The 13,232-nt window shown below is 47.1% G+C and overlaps 1 protein-coding gene and 1 non-coding gene across 2 annotated transcripts; one reads left to right on the plus strand and one right to left on the minus strand.

Annotated features, from left to right (window-relative positions):
• The first annotated feature begins 416 nt into the window (after positions 1-416).
• LOC109737153 (uncharacterized) lies at positions 417-1,865 on the plus strand. The gene has a single exon (XM_020296366.2). It carries the CDS (start codon positions 417-419, stop codon positions 1,569-1,571), a length of 1,155 nt encoding a protein of 384 aa, XP_020151955.1. The 3' UTR covers positions 1,572-1,865.
• A 1,376-nt stretch (positions 1,866-3,241) lies between these two features.
• On the minus strand, positions 3,242-3,314 carry TRNAK-CUU (transfer RNA lysine (anticodon CUU)). Its single transcript has one exon. It is a non-coding gene; the product is annotated as a tRNA-Lys (tRNA).
• Positions 3,315-13,232: the final 9,918 nt, after the last annotated feature.

Here is a 13,232-nt window from a genome sequence, read left to right on the forward strand (position 1 = left end):
GGCACTGGCTCACTTCCAAATCCAAATCTAGGATGTCAAGCTCCATGCAGCTAGCTAGCTGCGAATTTCAGACCACAAATTGCTACCAGATCGATCGACCCCCCTGCTCGATGTTGACTGAAAAGTAGTGGCGGGCTGCTGGAATCCTCTAATACTTAACAGACTCTTAGCACCCCGCAACGATCGGAGCCCAAGCCGCGACCCTTTCCGCTATCGATCTTGTGCCACAACGTCTACTACATACGATCCCTTTTAATAGGCATCACCCAGCTAACTCCTAACTAATAATGGCATTGCCAGCTCCTGCGGCCTCCCCTATTCCTACGACAGCGCCAGGCCCAACCCTCCACCGACGCCTCCGTCCTCGCTAGGCAGCTCCGTCGCCATTGCCGGCGGGCGCGCGCGCAGGCGCAGCAATGACCTCCTCCTCCGCCGCCTCCTCCTCCCACCTCCATATTACCATCACCAACGCCTCCTCCACCATCACCACCAACACCAACGCCACCAAATCGCAGTCGCAGTCGCAGCACCACCACTCGAGCAGCGTCTCCCCCCGCAGCGGCGGCTCCGGCGGTGGGGGTGGGGGTGGCACGACCAACCAGGCCTGCGCGGCGTGCAAGTACCAGCGGCGCAAGTGCAACCCCGACTGCCCCCTGGCGCCCTACTTCCCCGCCGACCAGCAGCGCCGGTTCCTCAACGCGCACCGCCTCTTCGGCGTCAGCAACATCCTCAAGACGCTGCGCCGCCTCAAGCCGGAGCTCTGCGACGCGGCCATGCAGACGCTCATCTACCAGGCGGAGATGCGCGCCATGGACCCCGTCGGAGGCTGCTGCCGCATGATCATCGACCTCGAGCACACCAGCGAGCTCCTGTCGGCCGAGCTCGCCGCCCTGCAACAGCACCTCGACATGTGCCGCCAGGCCGCATCCGGCGTGGCCGGCGGGGACGTCATGGACGGCCCGTGCGCTGACCTGGAGGTCACCTCCTCGAACCACCAGCAGGAGCAGCTGCTCCTCCACGCCGACCAAGATCATCAGGTCGTCGACGCGATCTACGTCGCCCAAGAAGGCGCCGACCCCGTGATACAAAATGGCGCCGATCACGACGACAGCCGGCAACCGCAATATCACGGTGGACAGCAGCAGCAACAACAACAGCAGCTGTACGACTATTTCTACTACGAGGCAACCGGTGCCGGCAGCGATGAGGCCGGGAGAAAGCCCAGCGGCAGCGGCGTCGACATTAACGTCGACGTCATGCAGCATTTCGATTACGACTCCAGCTGCGAGGTTGATGATCATCACAAGGTGGATCAACTGGAGCCGATGATCTCGTCCAGCCTCGAAGAGCACTACCAGATCGGACAGAAGGAGTACGAGATGAAGGTGGCGTCATTCGTCGATGTGTTGGACGTCAGGCCGGAGCTGCAGGCGGTGGACGGGAACGCCGACATCGGCATCAAGGAGGAGCTTCAGGAGGAGGATCCCAAGAATAACGACGAGGACATCGCACTACGTAAAGCAGCACACATGGCTGAGTCGTCACATTGCAGGCTAGGGTTAGGCTTTTAAGTACACCTCTCTAATGCGGCATCAACCCATTCATGTGCCTACGTTTGCTTAACTTTTTTTGATATAGAGAGAGAGAGAGAGAGAAGCTGTAGAAAGTATAATGTTATTCTTTTTTCAAATCAGTAGCTGTTCTATATTAATCAACAGTAACACTATATTAATCAACAGTAACACCAGTATTACAGGAAATCGCCAAAACAAAAAAGAATATAGAATCCACTCCTTAGAGAATTGTCCTCTCCATCCCGTACATGCCCAAGACGGCCGGAGTTGCCTCCGCTGGAGTTCCACACCGTCGCTAGAACAATAAAGTTCTACCAATGCAGGTTGTCGAGAAATTACCGTTCTCTGCAGATAAGTGTTGGCGACGTCGATCCCTAAGAATCCAGGACCCGAAAGACGATGCCGAGTTGCTCATTCCTACACGTCTACCTATGTCTACCAAAATTGGCGCCGCCGAAGCACCACTGGCGATGAACACACAACCAACTGCCCCTACGTTGAGCATAGAGGGAGGCAAAATTGTTCACCAGTCTTGTCTCTATATTTGACGGCTCGGGTAGTGTTATCAATGAAACATAAATGTCCAGCACATGCACGTTGATAGGGCTACCCGAGCAAGGGTGTGGTACTGCACTCAGTTGCCGATGGTACAACAAGATCTTCATCGTGTAACAAGGAAGCAGTGGTAGCTCACTTCACAATCCTCTTGTTTTAGATCAAAGTGTGTCCAAACATGCAACGTCTAAGGTTCTCACAATAGACTTATGCGGCTTTTCAAATCTCTGGGATTAGTCCAGCTCAAACAAAAATTATTTAGGAAAAAAGGGGTTTACCACCGATTTTCATTAAGAAAACCATAAAAAGATTCATACAGGTAATAACCATTACCACACACCTCAGACACAACACAACAATCAGTGAGTTGTGGGTGGAATATCAAGATGCAAAAGGTGATTATAGAGATCGATTACAATTTTGAATATCTTTTGTTGTAACCCCAACACAACAATCGTCGCCTTGTCGGCGGGGAGATATCTTCTATTGGACTTCTGCCGATAAACCTGAGGTTGTGGCCATTAGAGAGAGCCTGTTTGATCTAGAAGAAACTCTAGGGGACCTTTTATGTTTGGCGTCTGACTGTGCATCTGTGATCAGACTGATTGATCTCGACACTCCGAACATGTCTAGCCTGCACCCAATCGTCAATGATCTCAAGGACTCGTTGAAACAATACGGCCCATGAGCTTGCTTTGTGACGAGAAGGTATGGTGACTTTTCCCTGATTTCGGACATCCATGTTCATTTTAAATCTCTGCTTATGAAAGATTGTAATCAAATTCCTAGGAATTTATAATCCCGATCCTACCTCAAAAAATCATTTTAAATCTCTGCTTATGAAAGATTGTAATCAAATTCCTAGGAATTTATAATCCCGTACCTACCTAAAAAAACTAACTTTGTGGTAACATTCATTTTTATGACACATATCACTTGCATCCTTTTCAACTTATTCCACCTAGTCAACGGCAAGTCGGATCATTAGCTAAAATTACATGAAACATTGCACTTGTGAATTATGAAAGGAAAAAATTGTAGACTGTTTTTGAAAACAAGTCCAACTAATTATATTGTACAATATCAATAAGGTAAAATACAAAAAAAATGAACGCCCACCTTGGGGCTCGAACCCAAGACCACAAGGTTAAGAGCCTTGCGCTCTACCGACTGAGCTAGACGGGCAATGGTTGCCCCATTTCCAAATCACAGTTATTTATAACATGCACAGTTTTCTTTGCAAGGTTAAGAGCCTTGCGCTCTACCGACTGAGCTAGACGGGCAATCATTTTTTTTTAACAATATCAACGGTGCAAGCATAAAGTACTGTATGCAGAAGTTTACCATCGGAAGTTTCTTGAGCAGACGAACACCGAAAAGTTCCACGAGAAATTAAACACGTCATGGTCGCGTTGCAAAGCTCCAAGATCATACATGAACTCTAAAAAAAGAATGAGCAAACTTCAAAACCAGAAACAAAACATTTCTTACTGCCATGGCAGAAAAAAAATCATCACGTTCTCCAGCGGTAGCGTCATGGCCATCCGCGCCCCATCGGCGAGCGCAAACATCGTGCTTGGGACCCGCAAGCTGGTGACATGTGTGGAACCCGCCCAGTGGCGCCGGCACATTGCGCTGGAACGCGTCGCGCACGGCGGCGTACACGGGACAAGAGCCGCGTGAACATGGTGCGCGCCCGCGTCCACGATGGTGTTGCCCCTGCCAGTGGCAGGGTCGAACGACACGAGTGCCGATGCCGTCACGGCCACGTCCCTGCCGCCCACGCGGATACCGACGTAGTACAGGGTGTGGCGGCGAGGGTTGTACACGAGAAAACAATCGGTCAAGTAAGACGTAGTGGGCGAAGTCTTTCATTGCATTTGAATAAATTTCTGACACCATTGATGTAGCTGGAGCACACGGTAGATACCACGTCAGATTGGTTAGGGTAACGAGGTGGAGTTGCTTGCAACAAACAAGGGTTGACAATGACTCAGCTGAGGAATGAACGTCACTAGAGTTAAGGGTACTAGGACGCAAATAACGGTCGAACGTCAACTCATGAGGGAACGTCCAACGAACAATTCGTTCATGATGGGAGGGTCGATGGAGCGACCAGTATCGTTCTTTCAGACGCTCGCTACAGCAAGTTTTTAGCGCGCTGCAAGCTGGCCTAGAATATAGGGATCATGTGGAGGGAAAGGCATACAATTAGCTGTTCTTTTTAAATCAAATAACATAAAATTTTGAAATTTTGCATGCGCATAAAACTGCCCTCTAAAGAAACAAAACCTAAAAGGAAAAAGGGTAAAATACATAACATGGGTATTAGAACAAAAAAATGACAGAAAAGTAAGTTTGCCACGATCATGATTAAGAATCCACCTGTATATAACAAAAAATGCTTGCGTTCACGGTTTCAACCATGATCATGGCAAAATATAAAATCCACCTATATGAAAATGTAAAAAATACGTGCTCGTGTTGAAGGTTCCATATAAAAGGATGATCAATATAAAAAACAGAGAGAATTTGACATGACACGATGAGAAATTCCACCTATATGTAGAAGTAAAATTTCTATGTTGCAGTTGTATTAAACAAGTTTGCCATGGTATGCCCAATGAATGTGCCATGGTATATAAATTTTTTTTTGCCATGGAACAATACAGAAAAAATTGCGCAGGAAAAATTTCCATGATATTGTATGAGAAAACATGATCTATGGTGACACGGAAAAATGTGACAGAAACACAAAAGGTTGAATATAAAATTTATATGTATAACTACACGCAAAAAAGGTTGACATGCTCTTGTCGGATAAAAACTACAACATACTTTTTACTATTCAAGTGTACTATACCTACCACACACAAAATGTCATAATTCTACAACAGTGAAACTACAACATGTCTATAATCACTATATATATCAAAAATATAATTATAAGAACAAACAAATTGCCACACAGTAGAAGGTTTATATAGATAATGAATTATCATAAATACCGCATCTTCATAAAAGTCAAAGAGAATTTGCCATGTGAACAAATGGTATTATGTACAAAGTTTCCATGTAAAATAGTGTGTGTGAAAAGGTGCTCATATCAAGCTCTAGAAAATACACAGATTGGCCACAGTGTGAGTAACTTCAAGAGTAACATTGGGTCCAACTAAGCAAATTTGCCTATGTGGCAATGAGTTAATGAGAAGAGAGATAAATTGAGTAACTTAGCTAGTTACTCATTCTATGAGTAACATCACACATACCAAGACAAAATGAGTCTATAACCTAATAAATGAAGCTTTGCATGACACTACACATATGTTACTACCCACTATATATGGAGGTAGTAACACAGCCTAGGGTAGTGTGTATGTTACTAGTGTGAGTTACTCTCCATTGTGACTAGTCTAATGGCAACTGTGTGCAATAATTGCCATGGAAATTGTGTAAAAAAAATGCCATGCATGAAAAACTAAGTTTGCCATAACTTAAGATAGAGAAAATATTAACAATGATTTTTGAACCTAAGTGGTCATCCGTGAAATCTAGATGTGCCAAGCACGACAAGTTAATTTTGCCATATCTGACACCAAAAAAATGGTAGCCATGAAGTTTCTACCTAAATTTGCCATTCAAAAACAAAGTTCAAATGGTAAATATAGAAAAAAGAATGGACATAACATGGAAAGACCTTTAGAAATTTGATCTCTAGATCATGGAAAATTCAGAAAATTATTTTACTATTATAATGGCAATTATCTATATGTACATGAAAAATCATGACACTCGTGGAAAATCTAAAACATTTATTCTCTAACTCATAGAAAAATCAATATAGTCACATGGCAAATTTAGAAAAATTGTGTGTCCTAAATCATGATAGATGTGGAGAAAATTTTGTGTTGGTTTAATGACGAAAGTAAGGATTTTGTACTATGAAAAGCATGGCAAATGCTGGGAAAATTTATGGTGGTCACATGAATTTTTTTAGAAATTTAATTATCATAAAATGAAAGGTGGGGTTAGAGAAATTTGCAAAAAAAGTCACATGGTAAATACGGGCAATTAAATTTCCTAAATCATGGAAAATTAAGAGAAATTTTAATGGTGAGATGGTATATAGTATGTAATAAACACATGGAAAATTTAATTGTATATCGTGGCAAGTATTATTATTTAATATTAATTCTGGAAAATTCATGGAAACATGTCGAATTTTTCAACAAAAAAAATGTTCTACACATCATGGCAACTTTAGAAGAAAAAAATTCTAACATATGGCAACTTTGGTTACTTTTTCTCTGTTTCCATACACGAAGGCAAGAGAAATTATTGTGTTGTTTCACGTGGAAATTTTAGAATTTGTTTGTTTCTATACATGATGGCAAATTCAAAAATTATTTGTGATGTTCGCATGTATTTTTTTTTTTAAAAACAAGTGCCCCGGACCCCAACCCACCCACCCGCAGCCGCTCAAGCTCCACCACCATCCAGTCGAGGTGAAGCACAGTGTCGCCCGAGCTGCACCACCAGCTGACCGAGGTCAAGCACATCGCCACCGTGCTGAAGTCAAAGCACGCCCCCTGCCCCCAAGCATCCTCACGCAGGTGCCCTATTGCCGGTTGGAGCTATAGATTGCGATGTCGTTAATCTAGAAGTAGAACGGCCGATTTACACCTGGCCAGGAGAGCATTCAATGGGGACACATTATCCTTGTCAGCAGTTTTCTCCTCGCCAAGCTCTGAAAGGCAACGGGATTTTGAACACGTAAATTTGAACATGTATACTTATTGAGATTTGCTAATTCTCACCTAGATAAGAAATAACTATGTCACATCTAGGTCTCTTGCTACACGATCAAAATGATTCAAGATTCGTGCTCAGTTCGTACTGGCATGCGTGACCAAGGTTTTGGGCCAGTTGTCTCGTGGAGGGGCTGGTTGGATTGTGCGTTGTTGCCTGTTTTTTCTCGGGTGGCTGTTAGGCTAGATGGGCCACACGGGAGGCGCTAATAGCTTCTTCAATAGATTATGTATTTTACATCAACAAAAGTTGTGTGAGTAAAATATACATCAGTAAAAAGTGTTTTTACATCAACAAAAAATGTCTGACTCCAACAGATGATGTACTAAAATACAGAAGCCACGTGGTGGCCGCTCCAACACGTGATGTAAAAATAGGCCAACAATCGCGCGACAGCAGCTGAACAGCAGCCAACAACTGCACTACAACAGCCAACAGCCACACATATCCGAATCAAAATCATCCCAGATAAATACATACACAAAGAAAACAACAATTCCATCGGTCCAGAACATCAAATTATTACATAATTAATCAAATCCACAACATGAAACGAAACACAGATACAATAAAATTCTTGCACAGTAAAACAAACATAGAGATGAAACTAGGAGGCTTGTTGTGACGCCCCCGATTTGACCGTACACTAATCATGCACGCAAGTGTGTACGATCAAGATCAGGGACTCACGGGAAGATATCACAACACAACTCTAAAACATAAATAAGTCATACAAGCATTATAATACAAGCCAGGGGCCTCGAGGGCTCGAATACAATTGCTCGATCATAGACGAGTCAGCGGAAGCAACAATATCCGAGTACAGACATAAGTTAAACCAGTTTGCCTTAAGAAGGCTAGCACAAACTGGGATACAGATCGAACGAGGCGGAGGCCTCCTGCCTGGGATCCTCCTAACTACTCCTGGTCGTCGTCAGCGGGCTGCACGTAGTAGTAGGCACCTCCAGTGTCGTAGGTGTCATCGTCGACGGTGGCGTCTGGCTCCTGGGCTCCAACATCTGGTTGCGACAACCAGATAGAAAGGAAAGGGGAAAAAGAGGGAGAGAAGCAACCGTGAGTACTCATCCAAAGTACTCGCAAGCAAGGAGCTACACTACATATGCATGAGTATATGTGTAAAGGGGCATATCAGTGGACTGAACTGCAGAATGCCAGAATAAGAGGGGGATAGCTAGTCCTGTCGAAGACTACGCTTCTGGACATCTCCATCTTGCAGCATGTAGAAGGGAGTAGATTCAAGTCCTCCAAGTAGCATCGCATAGCATAATCCTACCCGGCAATCCCCTCCTCGTCGCCCTGTTAGAGAGAGATCACCGGGTTGTATCTGGCACTTGGAAGGGTGTATTTTATTCAGTATCCAGTTCTAGTTGTCATAAGCTCAAGGTACAACTCCGGGTCGTCCTTTTTCCGAGGGACACGGCTATTTGAATAGATAAACTTCCCTGCAGGGGTGCACCACATAACCCAACACGCTCGATCCCATTTGGCCGGACACACTTTTCTGGGTCATGCCCGGCCTCGTAAGATCAACACGTCGCAGCCCCACCTAGGCTCAACAGAGAGGTCAGCACGCCGGTCTAAACCTATGCGCGCAGGGGTCTGGGCCCATCGCCCTATGCACACCTGCACGTTGCGTACGCGGCCGGAAGCAGACCTAGCCCCCTTAATACAAGCGCGAGCTTACGGTCCAATGCGGCGCGCGCCACTCAGTTGCTGACGTCAAAAGAGCTTCGGCTGATACCACGACGTCAGGATACCCATAACTACTCCCACGTAGATGGTTAGTGCGTATAGACCAAATGGCCAGACTCAGATCAAATACCAAGATCTCGTTAAGCGTGTTAAGTAACCGCGAACGCCGACCAGGGCCAGGCCCACCTCTTACCTAGGCGGTCTCAACCTGCCCTGTCGCTCCGCCACAAAGAACCACTCGCGGGTACTCCTACGAGCCGACCCGACTTTAGTCATCACTTGTGTCATGTATTTAGTATATAATTATATACCCGTGATCACCGCCCAGGTGATCACAGCCCGATAGTATAGCACAGCAGACGGACAAGAATGTAGGGCCACTGATGGAAAACTAGCATCCTATACTAAGCATGTAGGATTGCAGGTAAGGGTAACAACAGTAGTTACAAGGATAGGCTATGCATCAGGATAGGATATCGGAAAGCAGTAACATGCTACAATACTCTAATGCAAGCAGTATAGAGAAGAATAGGTGATATCTGGTGATCAAGGGGGGGGGGGCTTGCCTGGTTGCTCTGGCAAGTAGGAGGGGTCGTCGACTCCGTAGTCGAACTGGGCAGCAGCAGTGTCGGTCTCGTAGTCTACCGGAGAGAAGAGGGGGGAAGAAACAGTAAATACAATGCAAACATAAGCATGACGATGCGTGACATGACAATGAGCGGTGCTAGGAGTGTCCTAACGCGACAGTAGGTGGTACCGGTGAAGGGGGGGAACATCCGGGAGGTATTCCCGATGTTTCGCGTTTTCGGACAGACGGACCGGAGGGGGAAAGTTGCTAGTTCGATAGGTTAGGGAGGTGTGGTGGACGAACGGACTGCGTATTCAGATTCGTCTCGTCGTTCTGAGCAATTTTCATATAGAAAACATTTTCATCCGAGTTACGGTTTAAAAGATATGAATTTTCAAAGTTTATTTGAATTTCTGGAATTATTTAATTAACAGAAAAAGGGGTATGACGTCAGCATGACGTATGAGCGACGTCAGCGGTCAACAATCCGGGTTGACTGGTCAAAACTGACACGGGGGACCCACCTGTCATAGACAGTGGGTTAACAGAAGATTAAACTAATTAATTTTTAGTTAATTAACTACTGGGCCCACCTGTCAGTGAGTGATTAGATTAATTAATTAAGTTTATTTAAAAAAAATGTTTGACTAACCTAATTAGGTGGTGGGGCCTATATGTCAGTGGCTGGGGAATAGTACCCCGCGTTGACCGTGGTCAACGCAGTCAAACAGAGGCGCAGGGGCCCACTGTCAGCGGCACTGGGCGGGCCCCACGCCACGCCAGGTCAGGGCCGGCGCCGGAGGAGCTCCGGCGAGCGCGTCCGCGGCGGTTTCTCGCCGGAGTTCGTCGGGACTTTCGCTACAGCAAGCCAAAACACGCGTCGTGACTTGTGTTCGAACGAGTGGAGAACGCCGCGTCCAACACGGGTGGTGACGCGAGCAGGGCTGGCCGGAGTCGTCGCCGGTGACATGGACGGCGGAGACCCGAGGCACGGCGAGCTTGCAAACGGCGCAGCGGCGAGCAAAACAAGCGGTGCTAAGCACGTACGACGTCTACGCGTGCGGGCGAGCATGATGGACACTCTTGCGCGGTCGTTCGGTCACCGGAACGTGGCCGGCGACGAGCTCGGTGGAGGCGAGCTCGGACATGTGGGGAACGGCACCTACGGGCACGACAACGGCGGGAAGACGAAGGGGAGAGAGGCGAGGCTCACCGGGCGGCTACGTAAAGCCCCTGGAAGGTTAGTAGCAGCAGCAGGCGTCGCCGGAGTCGAAGGGGATCGCCGGAGCAGAGGCGGAAGGAGGGCGACTCGATCCGCTGCCTACGGTGCTCCCCGGCTTGCGCTCGTGGACGGGGACGAGGAAGTCGATGACGGCGGAGCTGCTGGACAGGTCGGCGAGGCGAGGCGAGGTCGGTAGCCGCGGCTGCGACGGTGAGCAGCGACGGAGGCGCTCGGGATGATGGGGGGAGCAAGGAGCGGCGCGAAGGAGAAGGGAACTGCGGGCGTTAGGGTTAGGGTTTAGGTCGGGAGTGACCTAGTAGGCGACGGGGGAGCGGCGGATGGCCGCCGCGTGGCCATCCGCGGCCTGGACGAGCGCCCGGCGGCCACCGAGCTCGGATGAGCAGTAGGAGGAAGGAGGGGACTCCAGGTGGGCTGGGCCGCACCTGTAGCTAGTGGGCCTAAGTGCACAGTAGAACTTAGGCCCCTTTTTATTTTCTTATTTTTGTGTTCTGATTTTCTTTTACTGTTTTATTTCATTTAAAAGTATTTAGGTATTTTATAAAAATGTGTTTTCTCCATCATAACTACCAGTGTATTATTTGGCACCCACCGAACATTTTTGTTCAAATTTTTGAAAACTTTTATTTTCCACTTTAAATTTAATTGAAGTTTGAATTAGGAGTTTGAAAAGGAAATGTGCTTCAAATGTGATCAAGCCCTGTTTAGCAACATGATTAGCTTAATCACAGAGGGTTACTGTAGCATGATCCTCAGGGTGTTACAAATCTCCTCCACTACAAGAAATCTCGTCCCGAGATTTAGGAGGTAGAAGGAAACAGTGTGGGGTAATCTTCGCGCAGACGATCCTCTCGTTCCCAAGTGGCCTCATCTTCAGAATGGTGCGACCACTGGACTTTGAGAAACTTGATCGCCTTCTGACGTGTGCGGCGTTCAGCTTGGTCGAGAATGCGGACCGGATGCTCCTTATAGGAGAGGTCTTGCTGCAATTCGAGCATTTCATGATCCACAGCTCGGATTGGGTCCTTGAAGCAACGGCGGAGCTGTGACACATGGAACATATCGTGAACCTGAGAAAGGTTCGGCGGTAGTTCCAGTTGGTATGCCACTTTTCCACGCCTTTCGAGAATAAGGAATGGGCCAATATAGCAAGGAGCTAGTTTGCCCTTGATCCCGAAGCGGTGAGCACCCTTCATAGGTGTGACTCGAAGATAAGCCTTTTCGCCAGGTTGATAGACCATGTCTTTATGATGACGGTCATACTGACTCTTCTGACGTGACTGAGCAGTCTTGAGATTCTCACGAATAATGCGGACTTGTTCTTCGGCATCTTGGATAATATCCGGACCGAAGAGTGGACGTTCCCCAGTTTCTGACCAGTTCAGAGGGGTTCGGCACTTCCGTCCGTATAACACTTCGAAGGGGGCCATCTTCAGACTAGCTTGATAGCTATTATTATAAGAGAACTCAGCATATGGGAGAGATTCCTCCCATTTCTTGCCGAAGGAAATAACGCAAGCTCGAAGCATGTCTTCGAGAACTTGATTGACGCGTTCAACTTGTCCTTGCGATTGAGGATGAAACGCAGTACTGAATGTCAGATGAGTTCCCATAGCTTCTTGGAAACTTGCCCAGAATCTTGAAGTGAATAAGCTGCCACGGTCTGAACTGATAACCAATGGAATACCGTGGAGTGAAACAATCCTGGACATATAGAGCGTTGCCAACTGGCTAGCAGTGATCGTTTCTTTGACCGCCAGAAAATGTGCAACTTTGGAAAGCCGGTCAATGACGACAAGAATAGCATCATTACCTTTCTGTGATTTGGGAAATCCAGTGACGAAGTCCATCTCAACATGGTCCCATTTCCATTCAGGAATAGAGATAGGTTGCAGAGTTCCAGCAGGCCTTTGATGTTCTGCTTTGATACGACGGCAAACGTCACACTCAGCAACATAACGAGCAATGTCTTGCTTCATATTAGTCCACCAGAATCTCTGACGGATATCTTGGTACATCTTTGTACTACCAGGATGGATACATAGAGGCGTATCATGAGCTTCTTTCATAACTTCCTGTGTCATATCCAGGTTTTTCTCTGCACATGGCACCACTAGGCGGCCCTTGAAGTATAGGGTGCCATCTTCAGCAATGGTGAAGAATGAGGGCTTTCCTTCTGCGAGGTAGCGCTTAATCTTGTGGGCTACAGAGTCATACTTCTGTAGCCTTTTGATGCTGTCCTCGAGATCTGGTTTAGCAACTAGGGTATTGAGGGAACCCTGGGCAACAACGTGGAGGTTCACCTTGCCAAATTCCTTAGGAGGGGGAGCTAGTGCACCCGGAGGAACAATATGGAGGTTCAGCTTCCTGAATTCTTCAACAAGCGAGGGCTGAACTTTATGAACCTGGAGGTGGTTGCAGTAAGACTTGAGGCTCAAGGCATCAGCCATTACATTAGCCTTGCCTGGCGTATAGGAAATACCCAAGTCAAAGTCTGCAACGAGCTCCATCCATCTCTGTTGACGGAGGTTCAGATCTGGCTGAGTAAACAGATACTTCAGACTTTGGTGGTCAGTGAAGATCTCGCAACGATTACCGAGAAGGTAATGTCGCCACTGCTTCAGTGCATGAATGACAGCAGCAAGTTCGAGGTCGTGAACTGGGTAGTTCTCTTCGTGAGGGCGCAATTATCGAGAGGCATAAGCAATCACTTTGCGGTCTTGCATTAGGACACAGCCTAATCCTTGACGGGAAGCGTCGCAGTAAATGACGA

This window comes from Aegilops tauschii, chromosome 3 (genome assembly GCF_002575655.3).
Source record: "Aegilops tauschii subsp. strangulata cultivar AL8/78 chromosome 3, Aet v6.0, whole genome shotgun sequence".
In the NCBI taxonomy this organism is placed as follows: domain Eukaryota; kingdom Viridiplantae; phylum Streptophyta; class Magnoliopsida; order Poales; family Poaceae; genus Aegilops; species Aegilops tauschii.